Consider the following 26,616-nt stretch of genomic DNA (forward strand, 5'->3'; position numbering starts at 1 on the left):
AAAAGAGATCAAAGTTGCCTCTGAGTTATTTCTCCCACCTCCCAGAAAAGCCATCATGTAAAAGAGTGGTGGTCCTTCTGTGCAATCATCCTAATAGTTCATCACTGATTTTAGAGGTAAGTAACTGATCTTGAAACAGGTCTTGGCAGTGCTAATGAAGAGGTCCCTACGTAATCACATCTCGTAGCCTTGGCTAGTCGTCTGACTTTGAAACTGAGGGAAAGCCCAATCAAAAATGAATAAGAAAAGGCAATCAACTTGGAAGTTTGAAGTCCAAAAATCCTGACAAATATGATGAATTGAACCCTAAACGAGCCAGAGAACTGTCACTGCCAGATGAGAGGAGTGAGAAGCAAAGTGCTCCTGATGGCGATGCCTTAGTTAGCAGTGCTGCCTATCCACTAGCTAGTAGGCCTACTAGCAAGTCAGAATCGGCGGGAGAGGCGGACGGGGAGCGAGGGCAATGCATCCACCGACAAAGTGCCTGGAGCAGGTGCAATTTGGACGGAGGCTCAGTTCAAAGCCAAGCAAACTTATAACACCTGGCTTGTCAAGCAAAATTCAAAGCTGGGCTATATAACCTGAAAGAAAGTAGGGAGTTTGGGCCCGGAAAAGACTGGAGGGATGAAACGAGTAAAAGAGTGGGTGGAATTTACAGTAACATCCGCTGCCTCCGACGTAAAAAAGAGCCCTCAGAAAAAAAGGGTTTTGAACATTCCCAAACCAAGGCCTATTTAGCGGCAGCAAGCATTGTAGACGAGGCTAAAGAGGACACCTTAACACTCAATAAAAACAGACATTACAGCCAGAGTCTTCCAAACCGCTTACAAGGAGGCTAAACACCACAGACCCACTCACGGTTTTGAGCAAGAAATTGACTGTCAGGAGTTAAATGGACTTGACATGGGGAGAATTCTCCATTCCAATGTTGCTTGCTCCAACACAGCAACATATTAAATCCGAAATGAAGCAAACTATTTGAAAGAATAGTCCGTTCACCAGCTCTGAAGGTCTACGTCACCGGCCTTCTAGGTGTCACTGAACTGGATTAATTTACCACCAACCCTGGACTGTCTTGTCTCTTTACACACACCTGGTTCCCATTCCCCCTGATTAGTATGTGTATATATGTGGCCTCTGTTCCCCATTGTCCTTGTCGGTTATTGTTACCATGTCTGTGGGTCCTGTGAGTACCTGTGCTGTTGTATCGGCTTCCATGCTACGTGTTATTGTGCACTTGTTTTACGGGTCTCGTCCCGTGTATTATTTAGAGGTTTACACCTCGCTCTTTTGTTTGGGTGGAGTAAATAAAACCCCCTATTATGTATTCCTGCGCCTGTCTCCAATCATTAGACAACGTGACAGAATAACCCACCCACTATATGGAGACAGCAGGAAGGACTGAGCTGTCGAACATCGCAGAGACAGTCCAGCATCAAGAGGACTCTCTCTCCAGACTCGGCAGCACCATGGACAGCATGCTGGCAACCATCCTGCGTTTGGAGGGAATGTGCAGTCCCTCCAATCTCCAGCACCAGTTCCAGCACCAGCCCCCACACTACTACCTGCCTCCATCCCATCTGAGCCGGTCTGCGGAATACCCCTGTCCCTCCCGGAGCGTTTTGACAGCGAGCCAGCGAGATGCAAGGGATTCCTTCTGCAATGCAACCTGTACATCTGCCAGAGCAGATGGAGGTGGGCTCTGCATTCCGGTACCTCAGAACTTATTTATCTCAGTCAATCAGTCATTTGTAAGTGCTGTACATGTTGAATGCCCTTCTGTATAAACATGCTGAAAATGTGTTGTTAATTTGCTTACTGTGAAAAAGCATTGTATCTGGTCAAACACCATTTTTCCAAAAATGTACTAAGGGTTGGTAACAGGCTGATTGGTTGGCTGTTTATGCCAATTAAGGGTGCCCTGCTATTCTTGGGTAGCAGAATGACTTTTGCTTCCCGCCAGGCCTGAGGGCACACACTTTCGTGTAGGCTTAGATTGAAGATAGGGCAAATAGGAGTGGCAATATTGTCCGCTATCATCCTCAGTAATTTTACATCCAAGTTGACAGACCCAGGTGGCTTGTCAATGTTGTAAGAGAACAAAAAAAATCACCTCTTCCACCCTCACTCTACGTAATTCCAAATTACAATCCTTGTCTTCCATAATTTGGTCAGTTATGCATGCATGTGTAGGTTCAGAATTGGTTTTTGCCATGTCCTGCCTAAATTTGCGAATGAAAAAAATCATTCAAATACTTGGCAATATCAGTGGGTATTGTGATGAATGATGGAGCCGTGTTTGCCTTTTTGCCCAAAACTTGATTTTAAGGTGCTCCAAAACTTTTTACTATCATTCTATCAGACCTCAGGATAAGACCCAGATGCAGACAGTTCAAAGTGACAAAAGTTTATTGCAAATGACAGGTCAAGGGTAGGCAGAGCTCAGCAATCCAGAGCAGAGTGCTACCATACCCCGTTCAAAGGCACTTAAATATTTTGTCTTACCCATTCACCCTCTGAATGGCACATATACACAATCCATGTCTCAATTGTCTCGAGGCTTAAACATCCTTCTTTAACCTGTTGCCTCCCCTTCATCTACACTGATTTGATATTTGTCAAACAGTGTTACCATGTCTACTGTAATAACTACAGGGTCTCTTTGTGGGGAATGTGCATGGCATAAGAGGTCTAAAAATGGGAAAACCCCAACAGGTAATAATATAGGTAACATTTCATATACAGTAGAAACCACAAACAAATATGAAAGGGGAGAGACTATTTACCAACCTAAGTTGCAGAGGTGCAGTCATCATTTTACAGCCACATTCTACCACTGTCTTATCAGTGTCCACTTTATAAACACAGAAACGGTGGGAGCGGTTGACACAATCGACTGTGGATCAATTTCCTTTTTCAACAGCCTGCATATTTACTACCGGTATGTGCTCATTTCGTAGTGTGACAGATGATGCTTGTAGGCAAAGACCTTAGTACCATGTTCAACCTAGTTTTACACATTAACTTTTATGTTTGATGATGAAATACAATCACACACAACCCTGAAATTCTTTGACCTCTGACTCTAACAATTGCCTCTACACGGCTGATTGGAATAGTGTGATTTCTGAGATTAAGTTTCAAAATCTTATCCAAATGACCTGACATAATAAAAGAGATCTTGTCTGAAATTAGATTTCTCATACAGATTAAACTCTCTCTCCGTTTCCCTCAGACAGGTTTTGGGATGACGACCCAATCCACCACAGATGGGATAGTCCTCCTGGTAATCTACGGCCTGCTGGGTTGCTCTGCCACCATCCTCTTCTTCAGACTCTTCCTGGAGAGGGTTGTCACCATGTTGGGCTTTCTCATGTGATGGTGCCACCGGAGGAGAACACACATCAGGCTAGGGGGCAAGAGCAACCAACCCGAGGGGGGAGGAGAGGAAAGAGACATGGAGGGTGGGAAAGAGGGGTCGAGGTCCTTTGTGTATACCGTCACTCTCATACTGTTTGCTGCTGCCCTGGTGTTGGCGTGCGGTGCTTCACTCTCTACTCAGCCATGGAGGGCTGGAGCTGCTCAAGTCCCTGTACTTCTGCTTCGTGGCCTTCAATACGGTGGGCTTCAGGAACCTGGTGAGCAACCAGGAAGAGTCTTACGGAGGAGCCCCCAGTGGAACCTACCTGCATCCTCATGCTCCTGTGGGTATGCTGTACCTACTCCCTATTCAGTGCCCTCTCTGTCATCATCAAACAGAGGCTGAACCGGATCCTGAGTCAGCTGATCCATCTACGTAGCTGCCTGTGCCAAGGCAGACTTCTACGATGCCCACTGTTGCCCATGTACTTGCCAAACCCGGTGGGTAAATGCTTGTGTGCTGGTGCCACAGTGGAAACCCTATGCCACAGGAACATGGACTTGAGCACCACCAAAGCCAGAGAAATGGGGCAACATGGATACAGCCTTCCCCAAGAGGAAGTCATACATGTCGGACCACCATGACTGGTACAGCTCCAGACTGGAAAGACCCTGGGTTTACCTGCATATATATATATATACAACAATTGTGTTAGTTTGAAACTTTTTTTCATCTGCATTTTTTTGAGGGTACTGTATACTTAATGTACTCAATGTATCGTGAAACCAGTTTTACTCTCCCCATAAAGTCCATTAGGCCTGTGATGATGGTTGTAGTACAGTAGTTTACAATGTGGTTTCATGATGCAATTTGTCTCCACAAGAGGGAGCACATGGATAAAGCCATGTGGATTTTATTTTGGCATTTTTTACTGATCCAACTTTTTCTAACTGTTGTCCTGACTTTTTTGTGTGCAAATAAATGAAAGGAAGAAAAGATACAACACTGACTGAATATTGCAATATGGCACACAAACGCAATTAAGAATTATTGATATATCTCTACTTTTTGTACACACAGGAGCAGTTATTATAGACCCATGCCATGGTTCCATTTAAATGCCATTAGTATTGATGTAAAAAATATGATAAACATCATAAATATCTACAGGGTGTTTTTTTTTTGTCCTTGTCATATAGGCCTACACACGATGTCATACTACTAGACTACTGCAACGATTTACATGTTGACCAATTAGTCATATCTGAAATCAGCATATTCAAAACCTGTAAAAGCGCAAAGCGAACGATTTATACAACATAAAATTATAAACTCATTAGTCTTGCAATGCATACATCCAATTTGGCGCAATGCAGTTTACAACCAGCCAATTACAAAACCGGGTACTTTTCTACCCGTTTCTCTGGGCCAATAAGGATCTGCTTTACATTGGCCACGTTGAAGCTCATGTCATTACACCACTGTGGTCATACTTGATCAAAAATAATAACTATCAAATTGACAATGTATATATCCATTTCAAATATTGTCTGTTCACTGCTTCGATAGACTGAAATAATGGGTGCTTCTGCTTCTCATCAAACAGAATCCTGCAGTATCTCTGCGCGATTCGTGCAAATAGTACAATGACTTTATTTTTTGATGAGTAACAGGGGACCTGCTAGGCAATTTCAGTGGGTGCAGTGGTCAATATAAGGTGAATACATTATTATATTCTGACGCATTTGTGGTGTGCAGTTTTAAGATTGGCCGGTTCGTTGGAGGGGGGTGAAAGATGTCACTTCGCGGAGCGATATAGTTTTTTGTTTTTTTTTCGCGGAGCGATATAGTGCAAATGAGGCCACATCGGCAGTGACGTGGTCCCTAGTGTTTCCGGGCAACTTCGCAGTGAAGGGACTGTATACCTCTAGCGAATTGTTTTTCAGCACTAAACAACGATACATACGTTGGCTACAGTTGGTTTGCCAGCCACGAGGGGGACATTGACTATTTAGTCATTCATATTTTCGAAGTGCGAAGACCTAACATAATAAAATGGTGAGTATAGCCACCGTTTTGCTAGCTAGCTTCCTACACTCATTCAATCCACAGACAAAGCCAAGCGTATGCTATCTCGCTAACATGAATTCGTATTGGGTTCGAGCAACGCCTATAGTTATAACTAGCTTGCTATCCGTAAACTAGCTAGCTAAATAAGGTGTAACTGAAAAAGTTTGTCGGGCTGGCAGCTCAACTGTTGATATTACCACCTGACCGGGCTGTTGGCTCGACGTTGGAATGCAATAACTTGCAGTTGGACAAGCTCATACGGACTCAGAGGATGACAGACAATAAGAACATGCTTGATTGTGGTCACGTATTCCTTGCCAAGGCAAAACGTATGAGGCATGACTATCTGATTAACGTTAGCCATGGCTAATTTTACATACTGGTAGCTAGCTAAGGTCATTGGTTTCGCTTATCGGGGTTGGGGGGTACTAATGGTGAGTGGGCGTGGTGGTTAAGACAGAAGCATAAGCGCTGTTTGATGTAATAAAACCCAAACACACTGCTAATTGAATTAACTTAATCGATAGTATTAGTTGGCTGGTTAGCTAGCCATCTAAATAATTGTTTTCATTAGAAACATCAGCTGTATAGACATGAGCCAGTTCATTTGTATTTTGCAATGAACAATGCCAAGATTGTACTGTCCCAAGGCAGCTGATAGCTTGTGCGCAACAAGCGAACCTGTGTAGTGTCATGTTTCCAATTACATAGCTAGCTGGCAATATGATAAAGCTAGTAATACTTGTTGTGCATCGTTTTGTTGCGCAAATTGAGATGGCAATAGCGACGCGATATTTGAGTCTTTCGTCATGGTGTTGTTGCGTATTGCACCACCACGTTGATCCGCAGTCTGCTGTTCGTGAATGATCTTCGTTGCCACCCCTCCTTTCTCGCCCCTCTACCACACGCATTCCTCCCTTCTGCATTGAACCACATCATGGTTGGTGCAGTATGCTGGCACGGGATCCGCAGTGCATGCTTCTGCAAAAATGGGAAAGGTGGGTTTGTTTTGCACCAAAGGATAAGACACAATTGCAAATCTGAATATCTTGCCATCTGCCCCAAAAAATGAGGCAGCACCACTTTACCACCACAGTGAATATGGAATGAACAGCCTTTAACCAGGACTGTACGTAATGGCACAGTATAGTACATGGGATCTCAATACTGCTCAAATGCAACACTGTTTTCCTGAGCCATTTGGTGCTTGACACTGCCTTGTAAATGCTCCTCAACCACTGCTTGATTCCTCCACCCTCTGCGTGGATAGAATGGGCTGCAGTCTGCTTGCTGCCCTTTCCTTCCCCCTCCCATTCTGATGACTCACTGAGATAGAGCAAAGCACATGTCCTAGGCTAAATTCTTTAACTGTAATGAACATGTCCAAAACACAGAATCATATGTTTTTTGTTGTTGTACTTTTACCCCTTTTCGTGATATCCAATTGGCAGTTAGTCTTATCTTATTGCTGCAACTCCCCTACGGACTCGGGAGAGGCGACGGTTGAGAGCCATGTGTTCTCTGAAACGCGTCCCTGCCGAGCCCCACTGCTTCTTGACACACTGCTCGCTTAACCCGGAGGCCAGAAGCACCAATGTGTCGGAGGAAACACCGTCCTGCTGGCGACCGAAGTCAGCTTGAAGGCGCCCGGCACACGGAGGCAGTAGAGCGCAATGGGACAAGGAAATCCCGGCTGGCCAAACCCTCCCTTAACCCGGATGATGCTGGGCCGATTGTGCGCCGCCTTATGGGTCTCCTGGTCATGGCCGGCTGTGACACAGCCTGGGATCAAACCCGGGCCTGTAGTGATGCCTCAAGCACTGCAATGCAGTGCCTTAGACTGTTGAGTCACTCGGGATGAAAGTTGCATATCTTAACTTGTGTGCTGACAAGCAAGACATTTTGAGACTTTGTGAACAATGTACTAATGTTCAAAAATATTGTTTTGGGGTGGAATTTTCCTTTAATTGTAATGAACATGTGTTGATAAGTCTGTGCGCCCCTTTCTGTCGGCTACGTGCACACTAACCTGTTCCTTTGTTTTTTTGGGGGGGGGGGGGGGGTCGCGCACACTTTGACTGGTATGTACACTTTCCCTCTCAAGCAATAAATTATATATGTATGATAACGAAGACCCACAAAAAGCAACAGAGGTGGTAATAGTCAGTGTGCTACATTGGCCACCCTGTTCGTGCCGCTCTAATTATAGCAGGCGTACTGAGGTGTATTTATACCCAACCCTCATCACACTTCCTCAGCCTGAAATGTGCTGGTTGACTAACTCAGACAGGCCTGATAAGACCTCGTCCTCAACTGATGGTCTCTGACGTCGCTCGTTCTGATATTTCTTTATTTTAATGGATTATGTGTGTGTTTATTTTTTGCTAGGTATTACTGCACCGTTGTAGCTAGAAACACAAGCATTTCCATGCACCTGCAAATCTGTGTATGAGACTAATAAACCTGGATTAGATTTGAAATGTCATGTACTAGATACAGATCTAATTGGCGGGAAACCGCTAACTGGCATGAAATTAGTGACCACGTTTACATGCGCACAGAATTCCAGATAGTAGCTCATATTCTGCTTAAGGTCTTATTTGGGATAAGCTGTTTAGATGCACCTGTTGATATCCCACTCACGAGTATCCCTGTATCCATGACTTAACAGAATATTCATATGGGTTAAATGGAATACTAACAGAAATATGGACACTGATTGTAGGCCTATAACCTCTCACATGTAGCTTAATATAATAAAGTGTGTTCGGAAAGTATTCAGACCCCCTTGACTTTTTCCACATTTTGTTGCCTTATTCTGAAATGGATTGAATGAATTGTTTCCCCTCAATCTACACATACTACCCCATAATGACGAGGCGAAAACAGGTTTTTAGACATTTTTGCAAATGTATTGAAAATAAAAAACAGAACTAGCTTATTTACATGCACTACCGTTCAAAGGTTTGGGGTCACTTAGAAATGTCCTTGTTTTTGAAAGAACCAATTTTTTTGGTTTGTTAAAATAACATCAAATTGATCAGAAATAAAGTGTATACATTGTTGGAAATGACTTGTAGCTGGAAATGACAGCTACTTTTAGTATCTACATAGGCGTACAGTATCTACATAGGCGTACAGAGGCCCATTATCAGCAACCATCACTCCTGTGTTCCAATGGCATGTTGTGTTAGCTAATCCAAGTTTATCAATTTAAAAGGCTAATTGATCATTAGAAAACCCTTTTGCAATTTTGTTAAAACAGCTGAAAACTGTTGTTCTGACTTAAAGAAGCAATAAAACTGGCCTTCTTTAGACTAGTTGAGTATCTGGAGCATCAGCATTTGTGGGTTCAATTACAGGCTCAAAATGGCCAGAAACAAAGACCTTTCTTCTGAAACTCGTTAGTCTATTCTTGTTCTGAAAAATGAAGGCTATTCCATGTGAGAAATTGCCAAGAAACTGAAGATCTCGTACAATGCTGTGTACTACTCCCTTCACAGAACAGCGCAAACTGGCCCTAACCAGAAAATAAAAAAGTGGGAGGCCCCGGTGCACAACTGAGCAAGAGGACAAGTACATTTGCGTGTCTAGTTTGAGAAACCGACGCCTCACAAGTCCTCAACTGGCAGCTTCATTAAATAGTACCTGCAAAACACCAGTCTCAATGTCAACAGTGCAGAGGCGACGCCGGGATGCTGGCCTTCTAGGCAGAGTTGCAAAGAAAAAGCCATATCTCAGACCGGCCAATAAAAATAAAATATTAAGATGGGCAAAAAAACACAGACACTGGACAGAGGAAGATAGATTTGTCTGTCCATAACTTTTTTACTAAGTTTGAGGTGTTTGGATCACAAAGAAGAACATTTGTGAGATGCAGAAAAAAGGAATTGATGCTGGAGTGCTTGACGCCATCTGTCAAGCATGGTGGAGGCAATGTGATGGTCTGGGGGTGCTTTGGTGGTTGTAAAGTGGGAGATTTGTACAGGGTAAAAGCCTTCAAGATCCCTATCACTCCATTTTGCATTGCCATGCCATACCCTGTGGACAGCGCTTAATTGGAGCTAATTTCCTCCAACAGGACAATGACCCAAAGCACAGCTCCAAACTATGCAAGAACTATTTAGGGAGGAAGCAGTCAGCTGGTATTCGGTCATAATGGAGTGGCCAGCATATTCACTGGATCCTAACCCTATTGAGCTGTTGTGGGAGCAGCTTGACCGTATGGTACATAAGAAGTGCCCATCAAGCCAATCCAACTTGTGGGAGGTGCTTCAGGAAGCATGGGGTGAAATCTCTTCAGATTACCTCAACAAATTGACAACTAGAATGCCAAAGTTCTGCAAGGCTGTAGTTGCTGCACATGGAGGATTCTTTGACGAAAGCTACATTTGAAGGACACAATTACTATTTCAATTAAAAATCATTATTTTTAACCTTGTCAACGTCTTGACTATTTCATATTAATTTTGCAACTAATTTCATGTATGTTTTCATGGAAAACAAGGACATTAAGTGACCCCAAACTGAACGGTAGTGTAAGTATTCAGACCCTTTTGCTGTGAGACTCAAAATTGAGCTCCGGTGCATCCTGTTTCCATTGATCATCCTTGTGATGTTTCTACAACTTGATTGGAGTCCACCTGTGGCAAATTCGATTGGACATGATTTGGAAATTCACACGCCTGTCTATATAAGGCCACACATTAGACGGTGCATGTAAGAGCAAAAACCAAGCCATGGGGTCAAAGGAATTGTCCGTAGAGCTCCGAGACAGGATTGTGTCGAGGCACAGATCTGGGGAAGGGTACCAAAATATGAAAGAAGATTGGAACCACCAAAGCTGTGTTCAAATACCCATACTACATGCTTAATGAGCATATACTACATACTATTAGTTCATTTTAGTATACTGTAAACAAACAGTGTCATTTCAGTTGAGCGTGCTAGAGCTGTGTGTCTACCGGAAGTTGATGCTGTTGCTATGCAACATCTTGCTAGTTTGTTAGCTGAACATTTTACGATTTCGGGTGTTCGTAAATTCAATCTGGAGTGCCAGAGTGCGCTCTGGGTGTTCATAAATCCAAAGCGTTGTCAGATTGTCCGTTCGTGTTTCGCTCTTGGAGCGTTCAGAGCGCACACTGGACGCTCTGGCCGAAGGGTAGGGTTGATCCGAGCGTTCAGCGGCAGTCAATCACCCAAGCTATCTACTTCCAGACACAAATGAGAGAACACCTTACTCTGACTATTTTACTCACCCTAGCAGAGCGTTAGTGACTAACTGTGCTGCTGGCAACAATTTAAAAAAAAAAAATTTTTTGCTGACATTTATTGACACTGGCCATATTCAACGGGTGTTGAGCGTTCGTAAATTCAGCAGTGCTCTAAAATCGGAGTAGATGGCCAGAATTAACAATGTCCATTGAAACGCACAACGACAATTTCACTTAGCTAAGAATGATGTGAATAATCAAGTCAAACGTTGGGTAGTTAGTTAATATACTGCTTGGCAAGTTTGATGTATTAGTAGCCAACTAACGTTAGGTAACTAGCTAACATACCGGTACATACTGCTGTAATGCTATGCGGTTCGTAAGACTAGCGTAGCTAAGAAACTGTCAGCCAACATAACGTAACTAATTTGAAAAGTAATTCCTTTATTACATTGCTCCACATTTTCATAACATTTGTCATAATTAGTTAACTTCTTACGGCTGAAATCCCGTTAACGGGATCAATATGACAACAGCCAGTGAAAGTGCAGGGCGCCAAATTCAAACAGAAATCTCATAATTAAAATTCCTCAAACATACAAGTATTATACACCATTTTAAAGAAACTTGTTGTTAATCCCACCACAGTGTCCGATTTCAAAAAGGCTTTACGACGATACCATGCGATTATGTTAGGTCAGCACCTAGTCACAGAAAAACACAGCCATTTTTCCAGCCAAAGAAAGGAGTCACAAAAAGCAGAAATGGAGATAAAATTCACTAACCTTTGATGATCTTCATCAATGACACTCATAGGATAGGACTTCATGTTACACAATACATGTATGTTTTGTTCGATAAAGTTCATATTTATATTCAAAAATCTCAGTTTACATTGGCGCATTATGTTCAGTAATGTTTTGCTTCCAAAACATCCGGCTATTTTGCAGAGAGCCACATCAATTTACAGAAATACTCATAATAAACATTGATAAAAGATACGGCTGTTATGCATGGAATTATAGATCCACTTCTCCTTAATGCAACCGCTGTGTCAGATTTCAAAAAAGCTTTACGGAAAAAGCACACCATGCAATAATCTGAGTACAGCGCTCAGACACAACCAAGCCATACAGACGTCCGCCATGTTGTGGAGTCAACAGAAGTCAGAAATAGCATAAAAAATATTAACTTTGATCTTCATCAGAATGCACTCCCAGGAATCCCAGTTCTACAATAAATGTTTGATTTGTTCGATAAAGTCCATCATTTATGTCCAAATACCTCCTTTTTGTTTGCGCGTTTAGTACACAATCCAAACTCACGAGGCGCGGGCAAGTCCAGGCGAAAGTTCAGACAGTCATATTACAGTTCGTAGAAACATGTCAAACGAAGTATAGAATCAATCTTTAGGATGTTATCATAAATCTTCAATAATATTCCAACCGGAGAATTCCTTTGTTTGTAGAAATGCAATGGAGTGCAAGCTAACTCACGTGAACGCGCGTGGTCAGCTCATGCCACTCTGGCAGACCTCTGACTCATTCAGCTCCCATTCCCCCATCCTTCACAGTGGAAGCGTCAAACAAGGTTCTAAAGACTGACATCTAGTGGAAGCCTTAGGAAGTGCAATATGACCCCATAGACACTGTATATTCGATAGGCAATGACTTGAAAAACTACAAACCTCAGATTTCCCACTTCCTGGTTGGATTTTTTTCTCAGGTTTTTGCCTGCCATATGAGTTCTGTTATACTCAGACATCATTCAAACAGTTTTAGAAACTTCAGTGTTTTCTATCCAAATCTACTAATAATATGCATATTCTAGCTTTTATGGCTGAGTAGCAGGCAGTTTAATTTGGGCACGCTTTTCATCCAAAATTCCGAATGCTGCCCCCTACCCTAGTGAAGTTAAGAACAAATTCTTATTTTCAATGACGGCCTAGGAACAGTGGGTTAACTGCCTTGTTCAGGGGCAGAACGATAGATTTTGACCTTGTCTGCTCGGGGATTCGATCTTGCAACCTTTCGGTTACTAGTCCAATGCTCTAACAATTAGGCTACCTGCCACCCCAATATTTTTAATGTTCGAAAATGTCTTAACCTGTTTTTGCTTGGTCATTATGGGGTATTGTGTGTACGTTGATGCAGGGGGCAATTTAAGCTATTTAATTCATTTGAGAATAAGGCTGTAACAAAATGTGGAAAAAGTCAAGGGGTCTGAATACTTTCTGAAGGCACTGTATTAACTTCAGGATTGGTGGGTTCCCTGCGGGACGGTTGAGCTAACGTAGGCTAATGCGATTAGCATGAGGTTGTAAGTAACAAGAACATTTCCCAGGATATAGACATTTCTGATATTGGCAAAAAGCTTATTCTTGTTAATCTAACTGCGCTGTCCAATTTACAGTAGCTATTACAGTGAAATAATACAATTTTATTGTTTGAGGAGAGTGCACAGTTGAACAAAGTTATTAATAAACAAACTAGGCACATTTGGGCAGTCTTGATACAACATTTTGAACAGAAATGCAATGGTTCATTGGATCAGTTTAAAACGTTGCACATATACTACTGCCTTTAGTGGCTAAAATCTAAATTGCACCTGGGCTGGAATAATACATTATGGCCTTTCTCTTGCATTTCAAAGATGATTGTTCCAAAGAAATAAAAAAGAACGGTTGGTATTTTTCTTTGTATTATCTTTTACCAGATCTATTGTGTTATTGTCCTACATTCCTTTCACATTTCGACAAACTTCAAAGTGTTTCCTTTCAAATGGTACCAATAATATGCATATCCTTGCTTCAGGGCCTGAGTTACAGGCAGTTAGATTTGGGTATGTCATTTTAGGTGAAAATTGAAAAAAAGTGGCCAGTCCTTAACTTAACTCCTGCAGAATGATCAATTTCTTGCAGTAAACTGTATACACAATGTTCATTTTGACTCGGGAACAGGACCGGAGAAATTGGATTTCTTTCTTTCAGCATCTCTTGAGACGTGTTATCTTTGACGCTGTTATGCAAGCACACAGTATTTCAACCACATAAAATATGCAACTGAAGACATTCATTGTTTTCTCAACGTTTCATTTCCTTAGAATCGATCAAACTGATTACATTTTGCACAGGACCAATCTTTCCACTGTTTTGGAGTTATTGCGTCCCCCCCCCCCCCGGTGCCTAAACCAAAACAGACAACTTTATTGGTGTTAACTAGATTACTAATGCATTCATTCTATCTATGTAAGACATTATTCTGGTGAGCACTACTGTATTTAGTCTAGATACATGCAGCTTCTCTGTCACAGCCTAACTACAGTTGACAAACAAATGGCCTGCCAAATGTCAAATTATAAGCAGAAACTTAGGGGTGAAAGTACGGAATATCAGCAAAATGAATTATGGTGGATCTAACTGGGGAGCTTACTTTTTTGAAGTGATTTGTTTGACAGACAGATGAAAACATCACTCAACACCCATGATATTTGGAACTGAGCATGCGCAAACTGCGAAAAACAACAGTAAACGGGATAATATGTTTTACATGGCACAGTATCCTGTCTTAACATCAGCATATTTCTCAACCAGGATACAAGCTTTTTCCGGTTATTGTAAATCAGATATGTTCATACAGTACCAGCCAAAAGTTTGGACACACCTACTCATTCCAGAGGTTTCTCTTTTCACTATTATTCTACAATGTAAAAAAAATTGTAAAGACATCAAAACTATCAAATAACTCATGGAATGATGTAGTAACCCAAAAAGTGTTAAACAAATCAACATATATTTGAGATTATTCAAAGTAGCCACCCTTCGCCTTGATGATAGCTTTGCACACTCTTGGCATTCTCTCAATCAGCTTCATGAGGTAGTCACCTGGAACGCATTTCAATTAACCTGTGCCTTGTTAAAAGTTAATTTGTGGAATTCCTTTCCTTAATGTGTTTGAGCCAATCAGTTGTGTTGTGACCAAGGTATAGGGCTATCTACTGGTATATAGCCCTATTTGGTAAAAAAAACAAGTCCATATTATGGCAAGAACAGCTCAAATAAGCAAAGAGAAACAACGGTACATCATTACTCTAAGACATGAAGGTCAGTCAATTTGGAAAATTTCAAGAACTTTGAACGTTTTTTTCAAGAGCAGTCACAAAAACCAAGCGCTATAATGAAACTGGCTCCAATGAGGACCGCCACAGGAAAGGAATACCCAGCGTTACCTCTGCTGCAGAGGATAAGTTCATTACAGTTACCAGCCTCAGAAATTGCAGACCAAATAAATGCGTCAGAGTTCAAGTAACAGACACATCTCAACAGTTCAGAGGAGACTGTGGGAATCAGGCCTGGGTGAATTGCTGCAAAGAAACCACTACTAAAGGACACCAATAAGAAGAGACTTGCTTGGGCTTAGAAACCCGAGCAATGGACATTTTGACCTGTGGGAATCTATCCAAAGTTGAGTCCTTTTGAGATGCAGAGTAGGTGAACGGATGATCTCCGAGTGTGTGGTGCCCACCGTGAAGCATGGAGGTGTGATGGTGTGTGGTGCCCACTGTGAAACATGGAGGTGTGGGTGTGCTTTGCAGGTGACACTGTTGGGATTTATTTAGAATTCAAGGCACACTTAACCAGCATGGCTACCACAGCATCTGCAGCAATACGCCATCCCATCTGGTTTGCACTATCATTTGTTTTTCAACAGGACAATGACCCAACCTCCAGGCTGTGTAAGGGCTATTTGACCAAGAAGGAGAGTGATGGAGTGCTGCATCAGATGACCTGGCCTCCACAATCACCCGACATCAACCCAATTGAGATGGTTTGGGATGAGTTGGACCGCGAAGTGAAGGAAAATCAGCCAACAAGTCCTCAGCATATGTGGGAACTCCTTCAAGGCTGTTGGAAAAGCATTCCAGGTGCAGCTGGTTGAGAATGCCACCCTTTTTTGGGGGGTTACTACATGATTCCATATGTATTATTTCATAGTTTTGATGTTTTCACTATTATTCTCGTGCAGAAAATAGTAAAAACTAAAGAAAAACCCTTGATTGAGTCGGTGTGTCCAGACTATTAAATGGTACTGTATGCGTCAACTCAAAAACAGAATACTTGAGTATCCCGAATAATAATGGGATAACGGTGTGCATGTAAACGTGTGTAGGAACAACGTTATGCTACTCCTGTGAGCACTGAGGTTATAGGGGTGAAAGTATCACTCATCTCATCTGGTCTCATGTGAATCCAGTGGAGCAGGTATGGTTACACACAGGAGTAAAAGAGCAGCCATTAGGTGATTGTGGCTTAATTTTACCTCAGGCTATAATATGTTTGGGGCCGTGGACAACTCTCACTCATGCTTCCTCTCGTCTTCACAGGCTGACCAACTGACTGAGGAGCAGATTGCTGGTGAGTACTATCCCTAACCCTGAACAGTGAGGTTCTGTCCGTTCAAAGCTCTTCAATCCAATCCCAGTTAGGAGAAGTGATTTGAGTTCCTGTCGGTTGGCAGATAGTGTGGGTGCTTAGAGTCATGGATCCTCATGGTAGTGGCCACCATTTAGGCTACTCTGCCTGTTAGTTTATACAGCTGCTGCTAATCTTGTACCAACCATTCTTAGTAGTTGTAAGAGTTTTTTTGTTTTCTTCATCTGCACAGATCTAAAAAATTGGGTGAAATCAGTATGTTGAACGCATCCAGGGAATTTGCTCTTAGCTGTCCAGTTCTCTCACATCAGTGCAGATGAAGGAAAGGAGACAAGGATAGGAAGACCATGTAGACTATTGACGTAGCCAATGTAGGCATTTCCACCAATCACACACTGTTCCCTGTTTGCTTAATCAGAGTTCAAGGAGGCCTTCTCACTGTTCGACAAAGACGGCGATGGCACCATCACCACCAAGGAGCTGGGCACTGTCATGCGCTCTCTGGGACAGAACCCTACTGAGGCAGAGCTACAGGACATGATCAACGAGGTGGACGCCGATGGTAAGATTCGAGAGATGTGTACAATGACACACACACACACTGACGTGCTGACACGCACGCACAAGTATGGTCAGAACCTAACGAGGCTGACCCCTTTCACATAGTGGATGAATGGTGACACACACACACTGCATAATTACTGGCCCTTAACCGCTAGGCTACCTGCTGCCCCACCTGGATGGCACCATGGCTCTGGTTTCATGGTGGATCACATTTCAAATATCTATCGTTTCCAACCACAACAGCGGCTCACCCATCGAGTTGGCGGACTAGAGCCAAAAACTAGAAATTACTTACCTTTTGGTTCGTTCAGCCATTCTTATGGTGGAAATGAATGGGGTTTTGGGATAAATGCAGATAATAAGGTCTGAGGTTAACACAAACTTAGGGGATCTTATACGTTTTCATCAGTCAGTTAACATGACTGTAAAAATTATGAAGCCTGTATGAGCTTGTTTTTGATTACATAAATGCTTCCAAATTCACAAAAAGTGACATTAGCTGATGATGATTCTCATAGAACAAAACGTATAAGATCTTCTAAGCATTAAATAAAGGTAAACCTTTTTTTTTTTTACTAGACAAGTCCGGTAAGAACAATGTCTTATTTACAATGACGGCCTGCTCCGGCCAAATCCGGGCGACGCAAGGCCAATTGTGCGCCACCCTATGGCACTCCCAATCACGACCGGATGTGATTCAGCCTGGATTCGAACCGGGGACTGTAGTGATGCCTCTTGCACTGAGATGCAGAGCCTTAGACCGTTGCGCCACTCGGGAGCCCTAAGCATGTGTTTACCACAGACCTTATTTATGGCGTTTATCCAAAAAGCCGTCGATCCATTGGCAGAGTTAATGCCTACAAAAAGACGCCATTACTATTGCTCTCTTGCCATTGAGGGCTTCCACCATTTTTAAAGTAGTCAACTGGGTGGGAATTCCATATGGGTTATGGAAGGATCACATGATTCCATCAGGAGGTATCAGCCAATGAATTATACTCATGAGCAAACATTCCATAACTGTAGGTGGCAGTAAATCAGCCACCTTGGCTTTATATCTGTTCAAACAACACACCTAGGCGGTAGTTTGCAACCTTTGTTTGTTTGCCAACTCATAGACTTAATGGAAGAAGAAGAAAATGGACTACTAAGAAATGGAGATTGCCTCAATGGTGCTGCCCGTGTACTCACAGATGCAAAGATGATATCTCGCTTTGGGCGCATTCCAGAATGTACCGACAAGATTTCAACACGGCTTATTATGAAATAGAATAACTGTGTGTGTGTGCACGTGCACAAACGTAAAATAAACACTGTCTTGTTCGTTCTTAGGTAACGGGACAATCGACTTCCCAGAGTTCCTGACAATGATGGCAAGGAAGATGAAGGACACAGACAGCGAGGAGGAGATCAGAGAAGCCTTCAGAGTCTTTGATAAGGTACGCACGCTCCACACCGTCCCCTTTTGATTGTTGTACTCAGTCAATTGGAAATGTGCTTAGTGTTTTGAGCCATTTTGATTATCTGTTTTAGATTTTTGTGCTTAGAATTGTGAAAATGTATCACGTACGTGTGAAAATTGCACCAAAGTGATTGAACAAAAACTAACACTTCATGTTCTGAGAATGTGACGTTGAAAGTGGGATGGACTACGGTGCCAGTGCTCGTGCCTCTGCCATCCTGATGTTATGTAATCCAGTGTTTGTCATCATGGTTATGTCTTCTTAACTGTGTTGCTGAGAGGAGGGCTTTGTCTGTTGGGAGCGGAGTATAACGTTACCCGCATGCAGGATGGGGGCTTATTGCAGTGCATAAATCTGAGTCACAAGCTAATGGAGAGCGCTCATTGCCTGGGCTTATATTGCTTATTGCTTCGTGCAGCCTGGAACAATGCAACCCCTTTTAAACAGAGCCATGTGATTTTGGGAGTGGTGTGTGTGTGTGGACTTAAATTTAGTGTGTATTGCGGTTGTTTCTTTGCACCCTCATTGGCGGATCGGATGTGAGTGGTGTGATTGTGTCAGGCCTTGTTTTTGTTGGACATTTGTGCAACAGTCCTGAAGGACCTTGGTAACTGCTGCAATGCCAGTTTGCTAGGGCACCAGTCTGTGTCAGCATCCCCCTGCTCTGTTTATTATCTCTCCCTTTGCGGCTCTTGAGTCTTGGCAGAGCTAGATCCAGAGATCACGCCAGGCTGGGGCTGGGTGAGCAGACGGACCAGAGCCATGCATATCTCTAGCTGTCACACAGATGGGGCAGCCAGGGACCATGTTCATGTGCCAGCAGACCAGATAAACCCGGGCTCTATTCAGAAGAGGGAGATGTCACTGATCGTTCCGATAGAAAAGTCTTGTTTAACCCTGTCAGAATGAGATCGGGTCAAAGTACTGTATGTAGAACCTTCTCTCGTTGCCTATTGAATGAGCCTGTTCTCCCTGTAGGATGGGAACGGCTACATCAGTGCGGCAGAGCTGCGGCACGTCATGACCAACCTCGGGGAGAAGCTCACAGACGAGGAGGTGGACGAGATGATCCGCGAGGCCGACATTGACGGAGACGGACAGGTCAACTATGAAGGTGAGCTCAACGTCCTTCCCCCTCTCCCTTTCGTGTGTTTGCAGATATAAAGGAAACGGATAGGTGGAAGCTCCCCTTAGCCCATTGCAAGCCAAGGTGGCGCGAACTATCACCGTATTTCCAAGACTTCTCTGGTACCTTCCAAACCAGAGGGCTAAGTAAGGGCTAAAGATTCTCTTAAAACCGGGCGTTCTTCCCTCCTCCACTTCCTGGTCCTCCTTTTTCCTCCTTTCTCTCCCTCTTCCTGCTCCTCCTCTCAGATCTACTGTGAGTTCACTGCAGTTAGTATCTTTCCACTGTTGCCCCTGTCAGTTGTGCCTTATTTCTCTTTGCTTTGATGCTAAAAGTAAAGGCAATAAAAGGAGTTATACATAACATGCTTAATGAATCACTGCTCATTGAATTTAAAATAGTATTGAAGACCTTGATTCCTCATGTTACTTTGTTCCAATAGTCTTATTAATGTGCCATAATCATTGTTAACAGAATGCCCTTTTATTCTTGTGGATTTCTTCTCATTTTTTTCTCCCTGTTTTGTTCTGCCTTGCAGAGTTTGTGCAGATGATGACAGCCAAGTGAAGTAGACTGTGCTCTCACACATTTCTCTCTTACATTGCTTGTCCTCCTAAGATCACTCTGTCTTTAAGAAAACAAAACAATAATCAAGCCAAAATGTAAAACTCAAAAAATGATTCTATGTACAAAATTATTTAATAAAAGAAAAATCCAAGTACTTCTAGGGTATCTGTTTTAAGAGCAACTGCAGATGAATCCCTAACAGAAGTTAATGGACCAAGCTTTAACGAGGCATGAGGCCCTTACTCCAGAGTAAGATCCTTGGGAGGCTCCCAGATGCTGAAAAAAATTTGAGGAAAGGGCAACACGGACGAGGGATAGGAATCCATGCCAGAGATGGCTGTCTTTTCCTCATTGAGAGAAGCTTACTATTTCGAGAGTCTTTTTCTACCCTGAAAACAATTTAAGGCTAACGGCACACCTACACAAATCGCAGTGCTGATTTCTAACATTGAATTGGGTAACAGCCTTCTTGCATGCACTCCTTCTGAGATGGTTTCATGTCACAAGGTGGTTTTGATCCCATCAGAGATTGTGGATTGTATACAAGCTGGAGTCATATACATAAATATATAGCTATACACTCTAGGTATATATATATATATAGCTATACACTGAGTGTACAGAACATTAGGAACACCTTCTTAATATTTAGTTGCACGCCCTTTTGCCCTCAGAACAGCCTCAATTCGTCGGGCATGGACTCTACAAGGTGTCGAAAGCGTTCCACAGGGATGCTGGCCCATGTTGACTCCAATGCTTCCCACAGTTGTCAAGTTGGCCTTTGGGTGCTGGACCATTGTTGATGCACACAGGAAACTGTTGAGTGTGAAAATCTCAGCACTATTGCAGTTCTTGACACACTCAAACTGGTGCGCCTGCCTACAACCATACCCCCTTCAAAGGCACTTACATCTTTTGTCTTGCCCATTCACCCTCTGAATGGCACACATACACAATCTGTGTCTCAAGGCTTAAAAATCATTTTTTAACCTGTCTCTTCCCCTTTTAACAAGTTACATCAATAAGGGATCATAGTTTTCACCTGGTCAGTCTATATCATGGAAAGAGCAGGTGTCCCTAATGTTTTGTACTCTCTGTGTGTAATATACACATGTATGGAAAAATGCTAACAGTTGGTGCAAGAATTACAGTGGAAAAGGTTGCTTTGGTGCTAGGCTGAGGAGAGAATTCACCCGTCCCTAAGGGGTTGTGGGGAGCTGATAGAAAAGCACTGGTTGGTTTGTTTTAATTGTATTTTCCATTGTTTCGGCAGGCTTTCGTTCTCAAACAAGGCTTTTAATTTCCCAGCACTACTGACCTATGGCATAGGAGTACTTAGATGTACAGTTTCAGAATGTTGATTACGGTAGCACACTTTGAGAGCATTGCTGTGAAGATATTCTATCTTTCATATATCCTGATACAAATATGAATGTCATGCTTTTTAAATGTATGTTATCAAACATTTAACGTATAAATTAATTCAACATTTTGGTCACACAAATATATATTAGTGTATCGTAAACTTTGCATGACCTATTGTTGATATAGTATGACCTGTGAAATGTGCCATAATACTCTAAAGCCTCAACCTTGCAAGAACACTTAGTAAATTAGAACATATTATGAATATACAGTATAAGCTGTATACAGTACATACCTATTTGCACTTTGGTGTAAACCGTATATTTGAACATGTTCTGTAAAAAAGACAATGTTGCTGCTGCTAGAACAACTAATTTGTCTCTTGCTCCTGTGGATTTGACAGATCCTCATGTTGTCGTCAAGTGTTCACATCTTTTATCCGTGCTCCGCTTGCTGTTCTGCTGAACAGAGTATATATATTCACTAATATATTTATTTTTGTCAGTGAGTTGAAAAAATAAATCAGTTTGACGGGTATAAATTAGGGGTTGCATTTTTTATTATTTGGGGTTGAGTGAAAGGAATGATAGCAGAGGTACTGAATCGTTGCGTGAAAGACAACTTGTGGACTAAAACTATCTAGCTAGCTTTTACTGGTTGGTTAACTTTGATCTACAGGTTGGAAAAGACACATGGTTAAGGACTGTTAAACTTCTGGAGGTAGTGTACAAATTTAAAGATGTGAAATATTAATGTTTGCCATGAATAAATACATTTACTGAACTTCACCGAGTGTCTCCTTGTCCTGCGTAATACTTCATATGCAATTTTTATTTCTCACTTTTTTTTGTGTTAACTACATGCTAAAGTTAGCTTTTTTTATTTGGAGTGTGGATGGAACTTGAACTCAGTTCAGTTAGTGTGTGTATCCCTGGATGCCAGTCTCTCTGCTGTCTTCATAATATCCTTTACAAGACACCCTTTGAGATTGTCAGAGGAAGTCACCCGGGCCTCCGTAAGAGGAGCTATCCCTGGCTGCACCAGGCTATATTTGGTGGCTCATGCGATTGCCACAGGAGCCTCTGGTAATCCGGGTCAGTCAGGTTCATGACATCTCACCCCTGTAACTCCAAATGCCTCCCAAGTCCGACCCACACATGCTTCTGCGGTGATGGGCAGGGACAGCCAATGAAATCATATCTGCAGCCTGTAGGATGTGATGTTATAGTCCAGTAAGTAGCTCAGGTACATTAAATCGGAATCTGAGGACCTCCAATCAGCTGGAAAGCTATAACCCCCTTTACTGTACTTCAACTGCCTATGATTGATTGTCTAAATATAGTCTATAACACATGATCATGACTGGGCAAGGCGCCTGTGTAAGAGCAGTTAACTACAATTTATGTAGAGATATTACATTACTGCACTAGTACTACAATAACTTTGCTGATATTTAGGCGCAAACTTGTTCTTAAAGCTTGTTCAGTGAATTTACAGAGTACAAGGTAATGGTCTGTTGTATTAGTGCCTCCCCTACTGGTAGTAGAAGAGAATAGCCTCTGTTATATGATATGCTTACAACTACAGCAGATCGGAAGGAACCAAATAACCAACAAGTCCCTGGATCGAACACCCAAGCCAACCAGATGTAATAATAAACAATAAAACATATTTTTTTACTGCCACCTAGTGTTTGTGCACAAGTATAATTGATTGGCTGATCCCTCCTGATGACCCAGATAGAATCATGTGATCTATTCCTTAACCCAGAGGAAGTCCCACCCAGTTGACTACTTTAAAATGGTGAAAGCCTTCAATGGCAATGTCAATGCCAAAGCAGGTTTTATCCATATAGAGTCCTCTGTCTAACTCTATGTGTTGTCCTCACCTTTTCATAGATGTGTGGAGGCCAAAATGGCCCTATGTGATGCTGTGGGTGTAGTTTCACATATCCTCACTAGATGATGCTGTATCGTTGTCTTGAAATCTGCTAAGAAGTATTTGTCAGCTGATAAACTCAGCAAAAAAAGAAACGTCCCTTTTTCAGGACCCTGTCTTTCAAAGATCATTCGTAAAAATCCAAATAACTTCACAGATCTTCATTGTAAAGGGTTTAAACACTGTTTCCCATGCTTGTTCAATGAACCATAAACAATTAATGAACATGCACCTGTGGAACGGTCGTTAAGACACTAACAGCTTACAGACGGTAGGCAATTAAGGTCACAGTAATGAAAACTTAAGACACTAAAAGAGGCCTTTCTACTGACTGAAAAACACCAAAAGAAAGATGCCCAGGGTCCCTGCTCATCTGCGTGAACGTGCCTTAGGCATGCTGCAAGGAGGCATGAGGACTGCAGATGTGGCCAGGGCAATGAATTGCAATGTCCGTACCCTTGAGACACCTAAGACAGCGCTACAGGGAGACAGGACGGACAGCAGATCGTCCTCGCAGTGGCATACCATGTGTAACAACACCTGCACAGGATCGGTACATCCGAACATCAGAACATCACACCTGCCGGACAGGTACAGGATGGCAACAACAACTGCCCGAGTTACACCAGGAACGCATAATCCCTCTATCAGTGCTCACACTGTCCTCAATAGGCTGAGAGAGGCTGGACTGAGGGCTTGTAGGCCTGTTGTAAGGCAGGTCCTCACCAGACATCACCGGCAACAACGTCGCCTATGGGCACAAACCCACCGTCCCTGAACCAGACAGGACTGGCAAAAAGTGCTCTTCATTAATGAGTCACGGTTTTGTCTCACCAGAGGTGATGGTCGGATTCGCGTTTATCGTCAAAGGAATGAGTGTTGGACCGAGGCCTGTACTCTGGAGCGGGATCGATTTGGAGGTGGAGGGTCCTTCATGGTCTGGGGTAGTGTGTCACAGCATCATCGGTCTGAGCTTGTCATGGCAGGCAATCTCAACGCTGTGCGTTACAGGGAAGACATCCCCCTCCCTCGTGTGGTATCCTTCCTGCAGGCTCATCCTGACATGACCCTCCAGCATACAATGCCACCAGCCATAATGCTCGTTCTGTGCGTGATTTCCTGCAAGACAGGAATGTCAGTGTTCTGCCATGGCCAGCGAAGAGCTCGGATCTCAATCCGATTGAGCGCGTCTGGGACCTGTTGGATCAGAGGGTGAGGGCTAGGGCCATTCCCCCCAGAAGTGTCCCGGAACTTGCAGGTGCCTTGGTGGGAGAGTGGGGTAACATGTCACAGCAAGAACTGGCAAATCTGGTGCAGTCCATGAGGAGGAGATGCACTGCAGTACTTAATGCAGCTAGTGGCCACACCAGAGACTGACTGTTACTTTTGATTTTGACCCCCACCTTTGTTCAGGGACACATTATTCCATTTCTGTTAGTCACATGTCTGTGGAACTTGTTCAGTTTATGTCTCAGTTGTTGAATCTTATGTTCATACAAATATTTACACATGTTAAGTTTGCTGAAAATAAATGCAGTTGACGAAAAAAGAGGACGTTTCTTTTTTTGCTGAGTTTAGTTATAGAATGTTTAGACATTTAAAGCCCCCATGCAATTTAAAAAATATATTTGTAATCATCACTGTATGTTTATTGCATGAAAATAAGTACCAATTAAAAATCTGGACACACCTACTCATTCAAGGATTTTTCTTTATTTTTTACTATCTTCTACATTGTCGAATAATAGTGAAGACATCAAAACTATTAAATAACACATCTGGAATCATGTAGTAACCAAAAAATTCTCTCAACCAGCTTCATGAGGTAGTCACCTGGAATGCATTTCAATTAACAGGTGTGCCTTGTTAAATGTTCATTTGTGGAATTTCTTTCCTTCTTAATGTGTTTAAGCCAATCAGTTGTGTTGTGACAAGGTAGGAGTGGTATACAGAAGATAGTCCTATTTGGTAAAAGACCAAGTCCATATTATGGCAAGAACAGCTCAAATAAGCAAAGAGAAATGACAGTCCATCATTATTTTAAGACATGAAGGTCAGTCAATCTGGAAAATTTCAAGACATTTTAAAGTTTCTTCAAGCGCAAAAACCATCAAGCGCTGTGATGAAACAGGCTCTCATGAGGACCGCCAGAGTAAAGGAAGACCCAGAGTTACCTCTGCTGCAGAGGATAAGTTAATTAGAGTTAACTGCACCTCAGATTGCAGCCCAAATGAATGCTTCACAGAGTTCAAGTAACAAACACGTCTCAAAATCAACTGTTCAGATGAGACCGTGAATCAGGCCTTCATGGTCGAATTGCTGCAAAGAAATCCCTATGAAAGGATACCAATAAGAAGAAGAGACTTGCTTGAGCCAAGAAACATGACCAATGGACATTAGACTGGTGGAAATATGTCTTTTGGTCTGATGAGTCCAAATTTGAGATTTTTGGTTCCAAATGTCTTTGTGAGAAGTGAAGTAGGTGAACGGATTAATTCTGCATGTATGGTTCCCACTGTGAGGCATGGAGGAGGAGGTGTGTGGGGTGTGTGTGGTGTGGGGGTGCTTTGCTGGTGACACTGTCAGTGATTTATTTAGAATTCAAGTCCCACATAACCAGCATGGCTACCGCAGCATCTGCAGCGATACACCATCCCATCTGGTTAAAGCTTAGTGGGACTATCATTTGTTTTTCAACAGGACATTGACCCAACACACCTCTAGGCTGTGTAAATGCTATTTGACCAGAAAGGAGAGTGATGGAGTGCTGCATCAGATGACCTGGCCTCCACAATCACCCGACATCAACCCAATTGAGATGGTTTGGGATGAGTTGGACCGTGGAGTGAAAGAAAAGCAGCCAACATGTGCTCAGCATATGTGGGAACTCCTTCAAGGCTGTTGGAAAAGCATTCCAGGTGAAGCTGGTTGAGAGAATGCCAAGAGTGTGCAAAGCTGTCATCAAGCCAAAGGGTGGCTACTTTGAAGAATCTAAAATATATTTTTATTTGCTTAACACTTTTTTGGTTACTACATGATTCCATATGTGTTATTTCATAGTTTTTATGTCTTCACTATTATTCTATAATGTAGAAAAATAGTGGAAATAAAGAAAAACCCTTGAATGAGTAGGTGTGTCCAAACTTTTGACTGGTACTGTATATTTGTGTCACGCCCTGGCCTTAGTATTCTTTGTTTTCTTTATTATTTTAGTTAGGTCAGGGTGTGACATGGGGAATGTTTGTGTTTTGGGTGGTTATATGGTAAGGGGGTGTTGGGTTTAGTGTATGGGTTTGTGTTGAGTGAATGTTTCTAGGTATGTCTATGGTTGAGTGAATGTTTCTAGGTATGTCTATGGTTGCCTGAGTGGTTCTCAATCAGAGACAGATGTCTTTCATTTGTCTCTGATTGGGAGCCATATTTAAGGCAGCCATAGGCATCATGCATTTGTGGGTAATTGTCTATGTCTGTGTCTATGTTGCATGTTTGCACTTAGTCTTTTGATAGCTTCACGTTCG

The 26,616-nt window shown here is 42.6% G+C and overlaps 1 protein-coding gene across 1 annotated transcript; it reads left to right on the forward strand.

The window, feature by feature from the left end:
* The first annotated feature begins 5,232 nt into the window (after nucleotides 1-5,232).
* On the forward strand, nucleotides 5,233-20,427 carry LOC120028860 (calmodulin-1). Its single transcript, XM_038974109.1, has 6 exons — nucleotides 5,233-5,419; nucleotides 16,027-16,057; nucleotides 16,494-16,637; nucleotides 17,972-18,078; nucleotides 19,081-19,216; nucleotides 19,767-20,427. The coding sequence occupies exons 1-6, from the start codon at nucleotides 5,417-5,419 to the stop codon at nucleotides 19,793-19,795; spliced, it is 450 nt and encodes a 149-aa protein (XP_038830037.1). The 5' UTR covers nucleotides 5,233-5,416; the 3' UTR covers nucleotides 19,796-20,427.
* Nucleotides 20,428-26,616: the final 6,189 nt, after the last annotated feature.

Source organism: Salvelinus namaycush, chromosome 34 (genome assembly GCF_016432855.1).
Source record: "Salvelinus namaycush isolate Seneca chromosome 34, SaNama_1.0, whole genome shotgun sequence".
Taxonomy (NCBI): Eukaryota; Metazoa; Chordata; class Actinopteri; order Salmoniformes; family Salmonidae; genus Salvelinus; species Salvelinus namaycush.